Source organism: Labrus bergylta, chromosome 2, assembly GCF_963930695.1.
Source record: "Labrus bergylta chromosome 2, fLabBer1.1, whole genome shotgun sequence".
Classification (NCBI taxonomy): domain Eukaryota; kingdom Metazoa; phylum Chordata; class Actinopteri; order Labriformes; family Labridae; genus Labrus; species Labrus bergylta.
Window position 1 is genome coordinate 26,168,019 of NC_089196.1, and position 21,095 is coordinate 26,189,113.

The 21,095-nt window shown below is 43.1% G+C and overlaps 2 protein-coding genes across 2 annotated transcripts; both read left to right on the forward strand.

The window, feature by feature from the left end:
• Positions 1-553: 553 nt before the first annotated feature.
• On the forward strand, positions 554-4,131 carry LOC109991209 (macrophage-expressed gene 1 protein-like). The gene is made up of 2 exons (XM_020643463.3): positions 554-1,042; positions 1,849-4,131. Exons 1-2 carry the CDS (start codon positions 593-595, stop codon positions 3,523-3,525), a joined length of 2,127 nt encoding a protein of 708 aa, XP_020499119.3. The 5' UTR covers positions 554-592; the 3' UTR covers positions 3,526-4,131.
• A 6,645-nt stretch (positions 4,132-10,776) lies between these two features.
• LOC136177345 (macrophage-expressed gene 1 protein-like) lies at positions 10,777-14,791 on the forward strand. Its single transcript, XM_065950230.1, has 2 exons — positions 10,777-11,709; positions 12,508-14,791. Exons 1-2 carry the CDS (start codon positions 11,260-11,262, stop codon positions 14,182-14,184), a joined length of 2,127 nt encoding a protein of 708 aa, XP_065806302.1. The 5' UTR covers positions 10,777-11,259; the 3' UTR covers positions 14,185-14,791.
• Positions 14,792-21,095: the final 6,304 nt, after the last annotated feature.

The following is a 21,095-nucleotide window of genomic DNA, read 5'->3' on the forward strand; positions in this document are numbered from 1 at the left end:
ACACTTCTTTTTGTAATTTGCTGCCCAGAGCCAGTACTATGTGTGATTTTGTACCGCACCCCTCGCCAAAACTGTGTTTTTCAACCTGAATTCTCTGACTTTATGTGTTTTATTGTTCTTAACTTCGACTAAGTCATTTTAGCTGGTGATTTCAACATCCATGTTGACAACTCCTCAAACAGACTTGCTACAGAATTTCTAAATGTCACACAGTCTTAAAACCTTGTTCAACATGAGTCTGGGCCAACTCACAAACATGGCCACACCCTGGACCTAGTTTTTACTCTGGGTGTAAAAGTAAACTTCTGTATGTATGTGCATATGTAGAGATTAATTTTTTATTTCTTGCTTTTATGCATTGCCTGTAAAGCACTTTGGTCAGATGAAGCTGTTTTTAAATGTGCTATACAAATAAACTTGATTTGATTTGATTTGATATATATTTTGGGGAAAGTACAAATGCCGTTTGCAAATGAAAGCAAAACCACTTCCTCATGCCTCCAGTTCTCTAACCTGATGTTCCAGTCTGTCATATGATGAGGATTTTGGTTTGAAGTCTTCGGTTGTGCTAACCTGTTCACACAAAGACATCATGAGGGCAGCAGTAACCCTCCTGGCTCTCTCTCTCCTTCATGTCTGCTCTTCAGTCCCAGTCAGCCGCCCAACCAACTGGCTCAGACAATGTCGAGCCTCCGCCAACATCTCCATCACCGCACTGGAGGTGCTGCCAGGTGGTGGCTGGGACAACCTCCGTAACATAGACATGGGACGAGTCATGAACCTGAGCTACTTCGAGTGTCAGACCACTGAAGACGGGATCTACCTCATCCCAGACGAGGTGTTCGTCATCCCCCACAAGGAGACGGGCGTGGAGACCAACTCTGAGATAATCAGTTCCTGGCTGGAGCAGAAAAGCTCGACATCTAACTCCATTAATGCAGACATATCATTTTTCAAGATGCTTAATGGGAAATTTTCTGTTGAGAACCAAAGAATGAAAACCCATCAGGTCAAAGACTCTTCAACTACAGCCAGAGTGCAAGTAAGTAATATTTGTATGAAAATCCTCCATGTGCTACTCAATAATTTGCTTTATAGAGATGTTGAATTCGCTTATACATCTTATCTTTTTACTGATCTTTATAATGGAGCCATGGTACATTTAAACAATGCTCTAAATGCCCCATATGAATCTTTAAAGAGGACATATTATAAACCTTCTCAAACAGTCCCCTGTGGTCTAAATGAAACATCTGTGCTGTGCTTTGGTCAACATGTAAAATCAATCAAGCACCAGAGGAGGTTTGTGACCCCGTAAAAACAAGATCTCTCAGAATGCTCTGTTTTGGTGTGTGTGTCTCTTTAAATGCAATGAGCCACCCCTGACTTTTCCCGGTAGACATCACTTCTCTGTAGCGATAAATAAAAATGGCAGACCTGCGCAAAAGTTTTGTTCTGGGCTGGGGGTGGAGTCCATGGGTGGAGATACCAGGGGAGGGGATTGTTTTTTACCAGAATCCAACTTGTGACATCACAAGTTGAGCACAATTGAAACAGAGCACTTTTCTCTGTGTTGTAAGACTTATGCAGACCACAAACAAAGGACTGGATGGGTTTATTTCACATTTTGTGGGTCAGTAGACACTCAGGTTACCCAAATATATGTTCAAAAACACTGCAAATACAGAGTTTTCATAATGTGTCCCCTTTAAAGATTTTTAAATTGATTTTATAGATGTCACCTTAAAAAGACAATAAAGACATTTAAGAATATTAATGAGCTGAATTCAGTATGGCAGATGATAAAAAACAAACCGCTACATAATGATTTCCTATCTTTTTTCAAAGGTTCGTAACTTGATCTACACAGTAAAGGCGTATCCGGACTTCACTCTGGACAATCGCTTTGCTCAACAAGCTAAAGCGATAGCCGATGCCATTGAGAACAACCAAACAAGAAATGCAGACTATCTCTCAGAGAAGATGGTGTTAGACTATGGAACCCATGTTATCACAAGTGTTGATGCCGGGGCTACTTTGGTTGAGGAGGACTACCTCCGCTCCTCGTATGTGTCTGACAGTTCTTCAGACAGTTCTACCGTCAAAGCACAGGCAGGGTTGAACTTCTTTGACAAACTCAAGTTTGACATAAGCAGTCAAAGCACCCAACAGAGCTCATCACTTCAGAAATATCAGTCCAATATTCAGTACTCTCTTACCCAAAGCAATGGTGGCACACCTTTTTATCCTGGCATCACTCTGCAGAAGTGGCAGGAAAGTACCCGAAACAACCTGGTTGCTATTGATAGGTCTGGGTTTCCCCTGCACTACTTCATAAACACAAACACCATTCCTGATCTGCCACAGCCTACTATCGGCAAAGTGGCTTTGACAGTGAGTCAGGCTATAGATCGGTACTATAAGGTCAACACAAGGCCTGGATGTGTTGACATCAACTCCAAGAACTTCAACTTCCAGGCTAATATCGATGATTCGTCCTGCGAGGGCCCCGCTACAAACCTCAGCTTTGGCGGCGTCTACCAAAAGTGTGTTGAAATGAGCTCAGACGCAGGCCCACTATGTGACGCACTGGCCCAGAAAAACTTAGAAACAGGTGAATTCTCCTGCCGTTCTCCTTATATCTCCACTTTACTGAGATCAGAAGTGAGACAGCAGGGTTACACTTCATACGACTGCTATGACCAACGTTATCGGTGTGGGTTTCTAGGGCTTTCCCATTGCCATCGTCAAGTGTGTCAGGACAACTACCACGTCCGCACTGCCCGCATTGACACCTACTGGTGCTCTGTAAATGGAACAGCTCCAGACAACTCAGGGTATCTGTTTGGAGGAATTTACAGCCCCTCTCTCCTGAACCCCCTCACCAATGCAAAAAGCTGCCCGCAAAACTTCATTCCAGTTAAATTTCTCTCTGATGGACAAATGATCTGTGTGAGCAAGGACTATGAGACTGGCACCAGATTCTCAGTTCCATTTGGAGGCCTCTTTAGTTGTCAGTCAGGTAACCCAATATCTGGTTCCCAACATCGTTGCCCTCCCAAGTTCAGTCAGCATCTTGCTTCAGTGAGCGATGGCTGTGAAATCCTTTACTGTGTCCAGTCAGGGCTGTTCACAGGTGGACAGCTGCTTCCTATCCAGCTGCCTCCTTTTAGCAAACCTCCACTTGTCAGTATGCAAGCCACGAACACAGTAATGGTGATGACCGAAGGAGATTCGAGCTGGGTTAGAGTAGGAGAGACCAAGGCGTGGAAAGTGGCCAGCCCACAAGAAATCAAGAAAATCATGCAAAAGCTTAACCCAGAACTGTATGAGATGTCTAGTGGAGAGAAGACTGGAGTAGCATTTGGGGTGATTGGGATGATGGTGTTGGTGGCAGTGGTGGTAGTCCTGGTGAAGAGAAGGAAGAGGCTGTCTGGGTTTAGGAGAGTTAGAGAATATGTGAGTATAGATGGAGCGGCAAACCGGGGGGAGGCAGAGAGCCTGGTACAGCAGGATGAGGCTTAATAAAAGAAAAGCAGTTTAGAGGCTTTGAAACCAGAGATGTTTTTTTTACTTTACCTTTCGAATCATTGAATGTTGGAGTGGATTATGTTCATGTTCTGTATCTGAGGGCTCCTTGCTTAAATATGATTGACACTGCAATACAATCTTTTTTTGTTTTAAATGTTTGGGAAACCAACCAGTTATTAAAATGTTCACAGCTAGGGAAAGACATTCCTTTCTGATAGCCTAATATGCACTTTTTTGGTCATTATGAGTCATATTTGTCTTTATTAGTCCCGTAACAGAAATCATTTGATGTCCCAATAAGTCTCATAACACAAAACAGAGGGCCATAGTGAACCAACACTGCCCTCATGAGGCTGAGATGCACAGAGTCATGTAATAAATCATTTGTATTCACTTATTCAAAACTTGAATGCGATGCTTGACACTTTCACCAATATATAGATACAAATCATTGTTTTTAAGCATTAACATTGAAATATAAATAGTAATAAGCATAAGTTTATGTTTTGTGTCTTGCTTCTAAAATTGAATAGAATTTTAATTGTAGGTTGACTTAACTCTTCTGATGGCACTTAACTTCTAATAAAGTATTTTAAACCAGTGTGATCGATCAATGTCTGTTTTTTTTCCATAATGCATTCATTGGTGACTATCTCACCAACAGACCACAGTACGTGAGGCTTCAGGACTGTGAGTCTGACATGGTGGTCTGCAGGACAGGGGCCCCGCAGGGGACAGTTCTCTCCCCTTTTCTCTTCACCCTGTACACCTCGGACTTCTGCTACAACTCTGGGAGCTGCCACCTGCAGAAGTTCTCCGATGACACAGCCATCGTGGGGTGTGTGTCTAAGGGGAGCGAACAGGAGTACAGGCAGGTCATCATGGACTTTGTCGACTGGAGTGAGCTCAACCACCACAACGCCAGCAAGACAAAGGAGATGGTGATTGACTTCCACAGGAAGTCACCCCAGACTGCACCGGTGAACATCCAGGGCTTGGATATCGAGAGGGTGGAGACGTACAAATAGCTGGGTGTTCACCTAAACAACTAACTGGACTGGTCACACAACACCGACGTCCTGTACAAGAAGGGCCAATGTCGACTTCACCTGCTGAGACGACTGAGGTCCTTTGGAGTGTGCAGGACTCTGCTACGGACATTTTATGACACTGTGGTGGAGTCTGCACTTTTCTATGCAGTGGTCTGCTGGGGAGGAGGGAGCACAGAGAGAGACAGGAAGAGACTGAACAGACTGGTCAGGAGGGCCAGTTCTGTCTTGGACTGTCCTCTGGACTCTGTGGAGGAGGTGGGTGAGAGGAGGATGTTAGTGAAGCTGACATCCATCATGGACAACCCCTCTCACCCCCTACATGACACTGTGGGGGCCCTGAGCAGCTCCTTCAGCAGCAGACTGAGACACCCACCCTGCAAGACAGAGCGCTACAGCAGGTCGTTCATCCCATCTGTCGTCAGACTGTTTAATCGGACTCTTTAACAACATCACCACCTCATGCTACACACTGTGTGTGTTTTTTTAAGAACTGTGGTTACTGTGTAATTTTACATTATTTACATTATTGTATTTTTTTACATTATTGTATTTTTTTATTTAAATGACATAAATATGTATGATCTGTTTTTAACTTCTATTTTTATTTTTTAGAAGTATATTCCCGCCCCCTGTTTTCTGGAGCTGCTGTAATGCACAAATTTCCCCCACGGGGATCAATAAAGTTTATCTTTATCTTTAATGCCTGTTCATGTAAAACTGTAAATGTCTGAAATTCACCATAGTACTGTAGTGCTCACTGTGACAGATCTGATGTGTGTTTTACAATCTAACATGCTTATTTAATGTAGTTTAATCTTTAAACTAGACGTATCTAGTTCTTTAATTTAACTAAATAATCTATGTCAACACTGCAGAATTGAGGATTATAGAAAATGCAAAAGTGTCAGCTGAAGTAAATTGATTCGTAAGAATCCAAAATGGACAGGTGAAAGCTTAGTTTCCTTGTTTTCTCAACTATTTTTTGCCATGATGTATTTTGTCCTATTTCCCCCACTTTGCTCAATCCAAAACAGTTTTTCTTTAAGCTCCTGTGGGGAACTTTCAGTTTGTGTTGATTTTGGTGCCCTGTATGGACAAAGAGGGGTTTTTCCGCCCTGTATATGCATTAATATTTTATAAAATCCTACTTTTTTTAAAAAGTAAAATGCATCACAGAGGAGGCCAAAAAGTCCAAAGAAGGCCAAGAAGCCAAAGAGTCCTAAGAAGAGTCCTGAGAAGAGTCCTAAGAAGAGTCCTGAGAAGAGTCCTAAGAAGAGTCCTGAGAAGAGTCCTAAGAAGAGTCCTGAGAAGAGTCCTAAGAAGAGTCCTGAGAAGAGTCCCAAAAAGAGTCCTAAGAAGAGTCCTGAGAAGAGTCCTAAGAAGAGTCCTGAGAAGAGTCCCAAAAAGAGTCCTAAGAAGAGTCCTGAGAAAAGTCCTAAGAAGAGTCCTGAGAAGAGTCCCAAAAAGAGTCCTAAGAAGGCCAAATGGGCCACCAGGACCACAGCTACTGCTGCTGCTGCTGCTGCCAAGAAGTGAAAACTCTCCTAATGAACACTGAGTGCTGAGCAAAGGCATTTCCTGGAACATTTGACTTGTTTTTTTTGGACTACACTTCTACAGTCATTCCAAGAACTTAAGTATGCTTTATATATTTTACAGATTTTCTAAAAAATTCAGAATCTGCTGTTTCCCACATCTCCCTGTTGTTGGCTATAACTGGAATAATCAGAAGAATCAGATGTATTGGCCATGTATGCTTACACACACCAGGAATTTGTGTTCAGTAACTGTGCTCTCAATGTACAAGTTATAACATTAAATTAGGGCTGGGCAACGATTAAAAGTTTTAAGCGCGTTAATCGCATTGTTATACGCAAAATCCAACAATGAATTCAAAAGTAGTGTATAGCGCACTTTTATTGTAAATGTACTTCTCAAATTAAACAATGTAATCAAAGCAAATAAATAGAAAACTAAAGCTTACTGCAAGGGCATAATGTCATCCTGTTTGTTATATAAAAAAAAAAACTGCCCAGAAAGGTTTTAGGCTAAGAGATATAATGAAAATGTCGGGACGCCAAGTGGGGGAGAGTGTGACAGGTCAATTGAGAACATTGATGTTTATTGTTTGGTTATCGAGGACCCCACTAACAAATCTTTGTTGTACTTGTCATTTTGAAATTCTTTAGTTTATAATCTTTTTAAATTCATCTTCAAAGTTGCTAATGTTAATGTATTTTTCTGAACTGCAACATTATTCAAGCAGTTGATGTTGACATGTTATTAATTAAATGCGCTGCATAATCTACAGCACAAGGTGGAGTCTGTGAGTGACAGTGACATGCAGGAGTTCAGAGAAGAAGAGTTTTGTTTTGTGATGCTCCGGAGTTAGCAAGAAAGCTGTAGTTATTATTCAGCAGCTGAAGAGACTCGTAGGCAGAGTGAATGAAGGTACTGAGTCTTTGTTAAACAATTAAATAAAGTAAAGACAAGTGAAACGACCTTTCAGCGTCCAACATAGCGTGCAACATATTTTGGAGTACTTATCAAGTACTCCGGTGATAAGAAAATTCAACTTTGCAGTTTCCTCTTTCCTGTAGTGATGTGTCGGTCATGAACGATTCGTTCAAAACGAACGAATCATCTGGGTGAACGAACTGAACTGAATCACTTACTGAAAAGAGTCGTTCATTTCTCAACTTCAGTTGCGCTCTCCTCTCTCCCGTCTCGTCTCTCTCTCCAGACCGTAAGAGTCACTCAAAGCGCCCTCCCTCTCTTTTCATGTCAGTGATACGTACAGACTGAACCAACAGGATGGAGTCGGTCGGGAGCTCTGTGTCACTAAAGCCCGCCCCTACTTCTCCCTCTCATGTCTCCAAAATTGAGGAAGTAGAAAATATATTATTTAACATTTAGGTGTCGCAAAAATGTATGTGCTTTTTATATCTGCTGTCAGTTTACAAACTGCTTTTATATCCAACTTAATTTCACTCAGCTGTGTGACTCGCAGTCTCGCTCGTTCACGTTCAGTCAGTGTTTCGTTCAGTGAACGAACTGAACAAGAGCTCCGACGTGAATCACTGAACGAACTGAGAGTAAGAGCGGAACTCTCAGTGAATGAACTGAAAGAGAGCTCTGTTTCCGAGACTCTCTCTTCCTCTCAGAGAGGATATGGTATATGGTATTTTTTTTCGAGGCTGCGTAAACATAGTGAAATGAAAATGACAGATATGACAAAGGAGACACCAGACAGTCAGTGAGTGATTTGTGTACTGAACAGAACGGTCGGGGAAAATAAATGTGATTGTTTTAGCAGCTTTCAGTTTGCAAACTGTAGCTTTATCCAACTAAATTCTCAGCTCATTGGCTTATTATTCACCACCGGCTGTTCTCAGTACGATCGCGAGCAGAACTAAACATTCGGCCGTAGTGATGAGTAGTGCAAAAATGCTGAGATGAACATGATAATAAATATATAAGTATGTAAGAACATGAATTATGTAGAACATGAGCAGCAGCTCCTGGGGCAGGTTCAACTTTCTGAGCTGACGCAGGAAGTACATCCTCTGCTGGGCCTTTTTCCTGATTGTGTCTATGTGGGAGGTCCACTTCAGGTCCTGGGAGATTGAGGATCCCAGGAACCTGAAAGAGTCCACAGTAGACACTGTGCTGTGCTGTTCAGTATGGAGAGGGGGGAAAGAGGAGGGGGGCTTCTCCTGAAGTCCACTGCCATCTCCACAGTCTTGAGCGGGTTCAGCTCCAGATGTTCTGACTGCACCAGAGAGCCAGCTGTTCCACCTTCTGGCTGTAAGCAGACTCGTCTCCGTCCTGGATGAGACCGATGACAGTCGTGTCGTCTGCAAATTTCAGTAGTTTCACAGAGGGGTCCTCCGAGGTACAGTCATTGGTGTAGAGGGAGAAGAGCAGTGGGGAGAGAACACACCCCTGGGGGGCGCCAGTGCTGATGGTGCGGGTGCCGGATTTGGTGCTCCCCAGCCTCACCTTCTGCCTTCTGTCGGTCAGGAAGATGGTGTTCCATTCACAGGTGGAGGCCGGCAATGTGAGCTGGGTGTGTTTATGGTGCAGGATATCCGGGATGATGGTGTTTAACGCCGGACTGAAGTCCACAAACAGGATCCTAGCATAGGTCCCTGGGGAGTCGAGGTGATGCAGGATGTAGTTTAGTCCCATGTTGACTGCATCCTCCACCGACCTGTTTGCCCGGTAGGCAAACTGCAGGGGGTCCAGCAAGGGGCCTGTGATGTCCTTCAGGTGTCTCAACACAAGTCTCTCACAGGACTTCATGACCACAGACGTCAGGGCGACCGGCCCGTAGTCATTGAGTCGTGTGATGATGGTGGAGCTTTTGAAGCACGAGGGCACTTCACTCAGCTCCAGTGATGTGTTGAAGATCTGCGTGAAGATGGGGGCCAGCTGGTCATCACAGACTCTCAGGGAGGAGGGGGACACTCCGTCTGGTCCTGGAGCCTTCTCGACCTTTTGTCTCTTAAAGAGCTGACACACATCCTCTTCACAGATCGTCAGTCCGAGGGGAGGGGCAGCAGGTAGATCAGAGTGTGAGTGTTTGGTGGTGTTTCTCGGCCTATTTACGCCTGCAAGGAAATCTCAGCAGCGTTGATGTGGAAAATCGACCTCTAGCTGTTGTACATAATCTAGGCTATATTATGGTATAATCACCATTTCTAACTTCAGTTAAAAAAAAGCGTTCAGACCATAAGATCGCTACAATATAGTGTGTTGCGCCTCTTAAAAGAATCAGCACCAGAACAAGAGGAGACCAGTCGGACCGCAGCCTGAATTGATCCCAGCCCGAGGAGCGAGTGGCTTCTTTCATTGGTTCCGCCTCAATATTAAGCAAAAGTGGTACAGGCTCACCTGCAGTGGCTGTTCCAGACCACTTTTACTGAGGGGGCCAAACTGGGGTCAGTTGTTTTGTCATAGGGGAACATTAAACCCAGGTGAAAAATAGACAAAGATGATCGCTTTAAAAAAAAATCTATATTATGCCAAATCATAGCGCACATCATTAAATACCAAAACATAAAATACCATGATTTATATTTGTTTCAGTAACAGTATTTAATACTAGATTGTGAGTGCGGTTGTTGAGTCAAATACTAAGTATGTGTTATGAGGGGGGCTCTTCCTTTTGGAGGGGTGGCCACAGGGGGGAGCAAGATCAGTGTTACAGGGGCACTGGCCCCTGTTGGCCCCTGCCTAGAACCGCCCATGCTCACCTGGATCTGAGTCTGATAATGTCGGCTGCAAAAACGGGCTCCCTGCTTGCCATTAATGATACTTTAGATGCCATACCTTATCTAACAATACATTTGTGAACCTGTATCTGTCTTTCTTAACAGGCACTGCACTAGTATGGTCCAATGATTCTCCGACAAGTCTGCACCTCAAGTCCACACTGAGTTGAAAACGACCGTACACAAGCTTAGACCTGCCGTGGGATTTGATTGTACTCACGTCCAAATTGATGAGTGCCGAACTTTGCGTGGAAATGACCGTACACCCATTTTTCTGTTGTACGTAGGTTTGAAAAGTGAGGGTCATTATGTTTCTATTATTTCTCTTGGGTGAATTCAGTGCGCTTCAGTAGTTACATTAGTGATTAATGTAATGTTACAAAATACCCAGCGACAAAATACAAATTCAGAATCAGAATCAGAATTGGTGTTTATTGCCAAGTACAAAATACATACAAGAAATTTGACTTGGTGTTTTGGCGCAAAACAATTAACAAGCAAATATAAAAACAAATCTTAAATGCTTCATTCTTCTGATGTAAAACAAATATTGAGCATGAGGCCTATTCCTTATATTGCTTTAATCTTTTAAAGTTCATTCATAGTATTTCTGTAGTCAATTCCTTCATGTATTTTGTTTAATCATCTTTTGCAGTCCAGGAGTTTTTCAAGGTTCGGCTTGAGTGTTGGGTGTCGATGCTGGGCTGTGAGCCAGCTGTAATTTCTCATGACATTTCCGAGTGACGTACACTCATGTGACAGTACGTTAAAACAAAGAGACCTCCGCTTTTTTCAGTAACCATCTACGTCTTCCTCCTATTAAAGGGGAACAGAAAGCAGGTCTGCTTTCTGTTCCCCTTTAATAGGAGGAAGTCGGTTAATAAATAACTAATTTTTAATATAAAAGTAGAAAGCGTTATTTGAGCAGCATATTTTTTGAAACTGATACAGACCTGTGTGTCATTAATGAGGCAGAAAATGTCAATGATCAACCAGAGCAGAGAACTTGAAGTTCTGTAGATTTCTGTTACATTTAAACTCCATTTCCCCAGATGATGCTGCAGTGTGATTTTCAGCTCTGTCTTTATTTTCTTTTTGTCTCTCTCAGCCACTTTGCTTTTAGTTCTACACTACTTGTTTTGATTATAGGAAAAAAATAGATATATACAAATATAAGATAAATACAAGATCAGCTGAGTTATTAATCTATTAACAGGAAGTCTACATATTTATTTTGGGGAAAGTACAAATGCTGTTTGCAAATTAAAGCAAAACCACTTCCTCATGCCTTCAGTCCTCAAAACGTGATGTTTCAGTCTGTCATATGATAAACCTTACAAGAGGAGGAGGAACTTGGTTTGAACTCTTCAGTTGTGTTAACCTGTTCACACAAAGACATCATGAGGGCAGCAGTAACCCTCCTGGCGCTCTCTCTCCTTCATGTCTGCTCTTCAGTCCCAGTCAGCCGCCCAACCAACTGGCTCAGACAATGTCGAGCCTCCGCCAACATCTCCATCACCGCACTGGAGGTGCTGCCAGGTGGGGGCTGGGACAACCTCCGTAACATGGACATGGGACGAGTCATGAACCTGAGCTACTTCGAGTGTCAGACCACTGAGGATGGGCTCTACCTCATCCCAGACGAGGTGTTCGTCATCCCCCACAAGGAGACGGGCGTGGAGACCAACTCTGAGATAATCAGCTCCTGGCTGGAGCAGAAAAGCTCAACATCGAACTCCATTAATGCAGACGTATCATTTCTCAAGATGCTTAATGGGAAATTTTCTGTAGAGAACCAAAGAATGAAAACCCATCAGGTCAAAGACTCTTCAACTACAGCCAGAGTGCAAGTAAGTAATATTTGTATGAAAATCCTCCATGTGCTACTCAATAATTTGCTTGATAGAGATGTTGAATTCGCTTATACATCTTATCTTTTTACTGATCTTTATAATGGAGCCATGGTACATTTAAACAATGCTCTAAATGCCCCATATGAATGTTTAAAGAGGACATATTATAAACCTTTTCAAACAGTCCCCTGTGGTCTAAATGAAACATCTGTGCTGTGCTTTGGTCAACATATAAAATCAATCAAGCACCAGAGGACGTTTGTGACCCTGTATAAACCAGCTCTCTCAGAATGCTCTGTTTTGGTGTGTGTATCTCTTTAAATGCAATGAGCCACCCCTGACTTTTCCCAGTAGACATCACTCCTCTGTAGTGATAAATAAAAATGGCAGACCTGTGCAAAAGTTTTGTTCTGGGCTGGGGGTGGAGTCCATGGGTGGAGATACCAGAGGAGGGGATTGTTTTTTTACCAGAATCCAACTTGTGACATCACAAGTTGAGCACAATTGAAACAGAGCACTTTTCTCTGTGTTGTAAGACTTACGCAGACCACAAACAAAGGACTGGATGGGTTTATTTCACATTTTGTGGGTCAGTAGACACTCAGGTTACCCAAATATATGTTCAAAAACACTGCAAATACAGAGTTTTCATAATGTGTCCCCTTTAAAGATTTTTAAATTGATTTTATAGATGTCACCTTAAAAAGACAATAAAAACATTTAAGAATATTAATGAGCTGAATTCAGTATGGCAGATGATAAAAAACAAACCACTATTCCTATCTTTTTTCAAAGGTTCGTAACTTGATCTACACAGTAAAGGCGTATCCGGACTTCACTCTAGACACTCGCTTTGCTCAACAAGCTAAAGTGATAGCCGATGCCATTGAGAACAACCAAACAAGAAATGCAGACTATCTCTCAGAGAAGATGGTGTTAGACTATGGAACCCATGTTATCACAAGTGTTGATGCCGGGGCTACTTTGGTTGAGGAGGACTACCTCCGCTCCTCGTATGTGTCTGACAGTTCTTCAGACAGTTCTACCATCAAAGCACAGGCAGGGTTTAACTTTTTTGACAAACTCAAGTTTGACATAAGCAGTCAAAGCACCCAACAGAGCTCATCACTTCAGAAATATCAGTCCAATATTCAGTACTCTCTTACCCAAAGCAATGGTGGCACACCTTTTTATCCTGGCATCACTCTGCAGAAGTGGCAGGAAAGTACCCGAAACAACCTGGTTGCTATTGATAGGTCTGGGTTTCCCCTGCACTACTTCATAAACACAAACACCATTCCTGATCTGCCACAGCCTACTATCGGCAAAGTGGCTTTGACAGTGAGTCAGGCTATAGATCGGTACTATAAGGTCAACACGAGGCCTGGATGTGTTGACATCAACTCCAAGAACTTCAACTTCCAGGCTAATATCGATGATTCGTCCTGCGAGGGCCCCGCTACAAACCTCAGCTTTGGCGGCGTCTACCAAAAGTGTGTTGAAATGAGCTCAGACGCAGGCCCACTATGTGACGCACTGGCCCAGAAAAACTTAGAAACAGGTGAATTCTCCTGCCGTTCTCCTTATATCTCCACTTTACTGAGATCAGAAGTGAGACAGCAGGGTTACACTTCATACGACTGCTATGACCAACGTTATCGGTGTGGGTTTCTAGGGCTTTCCCATTGCCATCGTCAAGTGTGTCAGGACAACTACCACGTCCGCACTGCCCGCATTGACACCTACTGGTGCTCTGTAAATGGAACAGCTCCAGACAACTCAGGGTATCTGTTTGGAGGAATTTACAGCCCCTCTCTCCTGAACCCCCTCACCAATGCAAAAAGCTGCCCGCAAAACTTCATTCCAGTTAAATTTCTCTCTGATGGACAAATGATCTGTGTGAGCAAGGACTATGAGACTGGCACCAGATTCTCAGTTCCATTTGGAGGCCTCTTTAGTTGTCAGTCAGGTAACCCAATATCTGGTTCCCAACATCGTTGCCCTCCCAAGTTCAGTCAGCATCTTGCTTCAGTGAGCGATGGCTGTGAAATCCTTTACTGTGTCCAGTCAGGGCTGTTCACAGGTGGACAGCTGCTTCCTATCCAGCTGCCTCCTTTCAGCAAACCTCCACTTGTCAGTATGCAAGCCACGAACACAGTAATGGTGATGACCGAAGGAGATTCGAGCTGGGTTAGAGTAGGAGAGACCAAGGCGTGGAAAGTGGCCAGCCCACAAGAAATCAAGAAAATCATGCAAAAGCTTAACCCAGAACTGTATGAGATGTCTAGTGGAGAGAAGACTGGAGTAGCATTTGGGGTGATTGGGATGATGGTGTTGGTGGCAGTGGTGGTAGTCCTGGTGAAGAGAAGGAAGAGGCTGTCTGGGTTTAGGAGAGTTAGAGAATATGTGAGTATAGATGGAGAGGCAAACCGGGGGGAGGCAGAGAGCCAAGTACAGCAGGATGAGGCTTAATAAAAGAAAAGCAGTTTAGAGGCTTTGAAACCAGAGATGATTTTTTTACTTTACCTTTCGAATCATTGAATGTTGGAGTGGATTATGTTCATGTTCTGTATCTGAGGGCTCCTTGCGTAAATATGATTGACACTGCGATATAATCTTTTTTTGTTTTAAATGTTTGGGAAACCAACCAGTTATTAAAATGTTCACAGCTAGGGAAAGACATTCCTTTCTGATAGCCTAATATGCACTTTTTTGGTCATTATGAGTCATATTTGTCTTTATTAGTCCCGTAACAGAAATCATTTGATGTCCCAATAAGTCTCATAACACAAAGCAGAGAGCCATAGTGAACCAACACTGCCCTCATGAGGCTGAGATGCACAGAGTCATGTAATAAATCATTTGTATTCACTTATTCAAAACTTGAATGCGATGCTTGACACTTTCACCAATATATAGATACAAATCATTGTTTTTAAGCATTACCATTGAAATATGTATAAAAATAAGCATAAGTTTATGTTTTGTGTCTTGCTTTTAAAATTGAATAGAATTTTAATTGTATGTTGACTTAACTCTTCTGATGGCACTTAACTTCTAATAAAGTCTTATAAACCAATGTGATCGATCAATGTCTGTTTTTTTTCCATAATGCATTCATTGGTGACTACCTCACCAACAGACCACAGTACGTGAGGCTTCAGGACTGTGAGTCTGACATGGTGGTCTGCAGGACAGGGGCCCCGCAGGGGACAGTTCTCTCCCCTTTTCTCTTCACCCTGTACACCTCGGACTTCTGCTACAACTCTGGGAGCTGCCACCTGCAGAAGTTCTCCTATGACACAGCCATCGTGGGGTGTGTGTCTAAGGGGAGCGAACAGGAGTACAGGCAGGTCATCATGGACTTTGTCGACTGGAGTGAGCTCAACCACCTTCAGCTCAACGCCAGCAAGACAAAGGAGATGGTGATTGACTTCCACAGGAAGTCACCCCAGACTGCACCGGTGAACATCCAGGGCTTGGATATCGAGAGGGTGGAGACGTACAAATAGCTGGGTGTTCACCTAAACAACTAACTGGACTGGTCACACAACACCGACGTCCTGTACAAGAAGGGCCAATGTCGACTTCACCTGCTGAGACGACTGAGGTCCTTTGGAGTGTGCAGGACTCTGCTACGGACATTTTATGACACTGTGGTGGAGTCTGCACTTTTCTATGCAGTGGTCTGCTGGGGAGGAGGGAGCATAGAGAGAGACAGGAAGAGACTGAACAGACTGGTCAGGAGGGCCAGTTCTGTCTTGGACTGTCCTCTGGACTCTGTAGAGGAGGTGGGTGAGAGGAGGATGTTAGTGAAGCTGACATCCATCATGGACAACCCCTCTCACCCCCTACATGACACTGTGGGGGGCCTGAGCAGCTCCTTCAGCAGCAGACTGAGACACCCACCCTGCAAGACAGAGCGCTACCACAGGTCGTTCATCCCATCTGTCGTCAGACTGTTTAATCGGACTCTTTAACAACATCACCACCTCATGCTACACACTGTGTGTGTTTTTTAAGAACTGTGGTTACTGTGTAATTTTACATTATTTACATTATTGTATTTCTTTACATTATTGTATTTTTTTATTTAAATGACGTAAATATGTCTGATCTGTTTTTAACTTCTATTTTTATTTTTTAGAAGTATATTCCCGCCCCCTGTTTTCTGGAGCTGCTGTAATGCACAAATTTCCCCCACGGGGATCAATAAAGTTTATCTTTATCTTTAATGCCTGTTGCATGTAAAACTGTAAATGTCTGAAATTCACCATAGTACTGTAGTGCTCACTGTGACAGATCTGATGTGTGTTTTACAATCTAACATGCTTATTTAATGTAGTTTAATCTTTAAACTAGACGTATCTAGTTCTTTAATTTAACTAAATAATCTATGTCAACACTGCAGAATTGAGGATTATAGAAAATGCAAAAGTGTCAGCTGAAGTAAATTGATTCGTAAGAATCCAAAATGGACAGGTGAAAGCTTAGTTTCCTTGTTTTCTCAACTATTTTTTGCCATGATGTATTTTGTCCTATTTCCCCCACTTTGCTCAATCCAAAGCAGTTTTTCTTTAAGCTCCTGTGGGGAACTTTCAGTTTGTGTTGATTTTGGTGCCCTGTATGGACAAAGAGGGGTTTTTCCGCCCTGTATATGCATTAATATTTTATAAAATCCTACTTTTTTTAAAAAGTAAAATGCATCACAGAGGAGGCCAAAAAGTCCAAAGAAGGCCAAGAAGCCTGCTGCGGCCAAGAAGCCAAAGAGTCCTAAGAAGAGTCCTGAGAAGAGTCCTAAGAAGAGTCCTGAGAAGAGTCCTAAGAAGAGTCCTGAGAAGAGTCCTAAGAAGAGTCCTGAGAAGAGTCCCAAAAAGAGTCCTAAGAAGGCCAAATGGGCCACCAGGACCACAGCTGCTGCTGCTGCTGCTGCTGCTGCCAAGAAGTGAAAACTCTCCTAATGAACACTGAGTGCTGAGCAAATGCATTTCCTGGAACATTTGACTTGTTTTTTTTGGACTACACTTCTACAGTCATTCCAAGAACTTAAGTATGCTTTATATATTTTACAGATTTTCTAAAAAATTCAGAATCTGCTGTTTCCCACATCTCCCTGTTGTTGGCTATAACTGGAATAATCAGAAGAATCAGATGTATTGGCCATGTATGCTTACACACACCAGGAATTTGTGTTCAGTAACTGTGCTCTCAATGTACAAGTTATAATATTAAATTAGGGCTGGGCAACGATTAAAAGTTTTAATTGCGTTAATCGCATTGTTATACGCAAAATCCAATAATGAATTCAAAAGTAGTGTATAGCGCACTTTTATTGTAAATGTACTTCTCAACTTAAACAATGTAATCAAAGCAAATAAATAGAAAACTAAAGCTTATTGCCACTGCAAGGGCATAATGTCATCCTGTTTGTTATATAAAAAAAACTATATAAAAAAACTGCCCAGAAAGGTTTTAGGCTAAGCGGTATAATGAAAATGTCGGGACGCCATTTTTAAAGTGGGGGTGTGACAGGTCAATTGAGAACATTGATGTTTATTGTTTGGTTATCGAGGACCCCACTAACAAATTTTTGTTGTACTTGTCATTTTGAAATTCTTTAGTTTATAATCTTTTTAAATTCATCTTCAAAGTTGCTAATGTTAATGTATTTTTCTGAACTGCAACATTATTCAAGCAGTTGATGTTGACATGTTATTAATTAAATGCGCTGCATAATCTACAGCACAAGGTGGAGTCTGTGAGTGACAGTGACATGCAGGAGTTCAGAGAAGAAGAGTTTTGTTTTGTGATGCTCCGGAGTTAGCAAGAAAGCTGTAGTTATTATTCAGCAGCTGAAGAGACTCGTAGGCAGAGTGAATGAAGGTACTGAGTCTTTGTTAAACGCTTAAATAAAGTAAAGACAAGTGAAACGACCTTTCAGCGTCCACCTGAGTTTCTGGCTGCAACATATTTTGGAGTACTTATCAAGTACTCCGGTGATAAGAAAATTCAACTTTGCAGTTTCCTCTTTCCTGTAGTGATGTGTCGGTCATGAACGATTCGTTCAAAACGAACGAATCATCTGGGTGAACGAACTGAACTGAATCACTTACTGAAAAGAGTCGTTCATTTCTCAACTTCAGTTGCGCTCTCCTCTCTCCCGTCTCGTCTCTCTCTCCAGACCGTAAGAGTCACTCAAAGCGCCCTCCCTCTCTTTTCATGTCAGTGATACGTACAGACTGAACCAACAGGATGGAGTCGGTCGGGAGCTCTGTGTCACTAAAGCCCGCCCCTACTTCTCCCTCTCATGTCTCCAAAATTGAGGAAGTAGAAAATATATTATTTAACATTTAGGTGTCGCAAAAATGTATGTGCTTTTTATATCTGCTGTCAGTTTACAAACTGCTTTTATATCCAACTTAATTTCACTCAGCTGTGTGACTCGCAGTCTCGTTCGTTCACGTTCAGTCAGTGTTTCGTTCAGTGAACGAACTGAACAAGAGCTCCGACGTGAATCACTGAACGAACTGAGAGTAAGAGCGGAACTCTCAGTGAATGAACTGAAAGAGAGCTCTGTTTCCGAGTCTCTCTCTTCCTCTCAGAGAGGATATGGTATATGGTATTTTTTTTCGAGGCTGCGTAAACATAGTGAAATGAAAATGACAGATATGACAAAGGAGACACCAGACAGTCAGTGAGTGATTTGTGTACTGAACAGAACGGTCGGGGAAAATAAATGTGATTGTTTTAGCAGCTTTCAGTTTGCAAACTGTAGCTTTATCCAACTAAATTCTCAGCTCATTGGCTTATTATTCACCACCGGCTGTTCTCAGTACGATCGCGAGCAGAACTAAACGTTCGGCCGTAGTGATGAGTAGTGCAAAAATGCTGAGATGAACATGATAATAAATATATAATTATGTAAGAACATGAATTATGTAGAACATGAGCAGCAGCTCCTGGGGCAGGTTCAACTTTCTGAGCTGACGCAGGAAGTACATCCTCTGCTGGGCCTTTTTCCTGATTGTGTCTATGTGGGAGGTCCACTTCAGGTCCTGGGAGATTGTGGATCCCAGGAACCTGAAAGAGTCCACAGTAGACACTGTGCTGTGCTGTTCAGTATGGAGAGGGGGGAAAGAGGAGGGGGGCTTCTCCTGAAGTCCACTGCCATCTCCACAGTCTTGAGCGGGTTCAGCTCCAGATGTTCTGACTGCACCAGAGAGCCAGCTGTTCCACCTTCTGGCTGTAAGCAGACTCGTCTCCGTCCTGGATGAGACCGATGACAGTCGTGTCGTCTGCAAATTTCAGTAGTTTCACAGAGGGGTCCTCCGAGGTACAGTCATTGGTGTAGAGGGAGAAGAGCAGTGGGGAGAGAACACACCCCTGGGGGGCGCCAGTGCTGATGGTGCGGGTGCCGGATTTGGTGCTCCCCAGCCTCACCTTCTGCCTTCTGTCGGTCAGGAAGATGGTGATCCATTGACAGGTGGAGGCCGGCAATGTGAGCTGGGTGTGTTTATGGTGCAGGATATCCGGGATGATGGTGTTTAACGCCGGACTGAAGTCCACAAACAGGATCCTAGCATAGGTCCCTGGGGAGTCGAGGTGATGCAGGATGTAGTTTAGTCCCATGTTGACTGCATCCTCCACCGACCTGTTTGCCCGGTAGGCAAACTGCAGGGGGTCCAGCAAGGGGCCTGTGATGTCCTTCAGGTGTCTCAACACAAGTCTCTCACAGGACTTCATGACCACAGACGTCAGGGCGACCGGCCCGTAGTCATTGAGTCCTGTGATGATGGTGGAGCTTTTGAAGCACGAGGGCACTTCACTCAGCTCCAGTGATGTGTTGAAGATCTGCGTGAAGATGGGGGCCAGCTGGTCATCACAGACTCTCAGGGAGGAGGGGGACACTCCGTCTGGTCCTGGAGCCTTCTCGACCTTTTGTCTCTTAAAGAGCTGACACACATCCTCTTCACAGATCGTCAGTCCGAGGGGAGGGGCAGCAGGTAGATCAGAGTGTGAGTGTTTGGTGGTGTTTCTCGGCCTATTTACGCCTGCAAGGAAATCTCAGCAGCGTTGATGTGGAAAATCGACCTCTAGCTGTTGTACATAATCTAGGCTATATTATGGTATAATCACCATTTCTAACTTCAGTTAAAAAAAAGCGTTCAGACCATAAGATCGCTACAATATAGTGTGTTGCGCCTCTTAAAAGAATCAGCACCAGAACAAGAGGAGACCAGTCGGACCGCAGCCTGAATTGATCCCAGCCCGAGGAGCGAGTGGCTTCTTTCATTGGTTCCGCCTCAATATTAAGCAAAAGTGGTACAGGCTCACCTGCAGTGGCTGTTCCAGACCACTTTTACTGAGGGGGCCAAACTGGGGCCAGTTGTTTTGTCATAGGGGAACATTAAACCCAGGTGAAAAATAGACAAAGATGATCGCTTTAAAAAAAAATCTATATTATGCCAAATCATAGCGCACATCATTAAATACCAAAACATAAAATACCATGATTTATATTTGTTTCAGTAACAGTATTTAATACTAGATTGTGAGTGCGGTTGTTGAGTCAAATACTAAGTATGTGTTATGAGGGGGGCTCTTCCTTTTGGAGGGGTGGCCACAGGGGGGAGCAAGATCAGTGTTACAGGGGCACTGGCCCCTGTTGGCCCCTGCCTAGAACCGCCCATGCTCACCTGGATCTGAGTCTGATAATGTCGGCTGCAAAAACGGGCTCCCTGCTTGCCATTAATGATACTTTAGATGCCATACCTTATCTAACAATACATTTGTGAACCTGTATCTGTCTTTCTTAATAGGCACTGCACTAGTATGGTCCAATGATTCTCCGACAAGTCTGCACCTCAAGTCCACACTGAGTTGAAAACGACCGTACACAAGCTTAGACCTGCCGTGGGATTTGATTGTACTCACGTCCAAATTGATGAGTGCCGAACTTTGCGTGGAAATGACCGTACACCCATTTTTCTGTTGTACGTAGGTTTGAAAAGTGAGGGTCATTATGTTTCTATTATTTCTCTTGGGTGAATTCAGTGCGCTTCAGTAGTTACATTAGTGATTAATGTAATGTTACAAAATACCCAGCGACAAAATACAAATTCAGAATCAGAATCAGAATTGGTGTTTATTGCCAAGTACAAAATACATACAAGAAATTTGACTTGGTGTTTTGGCGCAAAACAATTAACAAGCAAATATAAAAACAAATCTTAAATGCTTCATTCTTCTGATGTAAAACAAATATTGAGCATGAGGCCTATTCCTTATATTGCTTTAATCTTTTAAAGTTCATTCATAGTATTTCTGTAGTCAATTCCTTCATGTATTTTGTTTAATCATCTTTTGCAGTCCAGGAGTTTTTC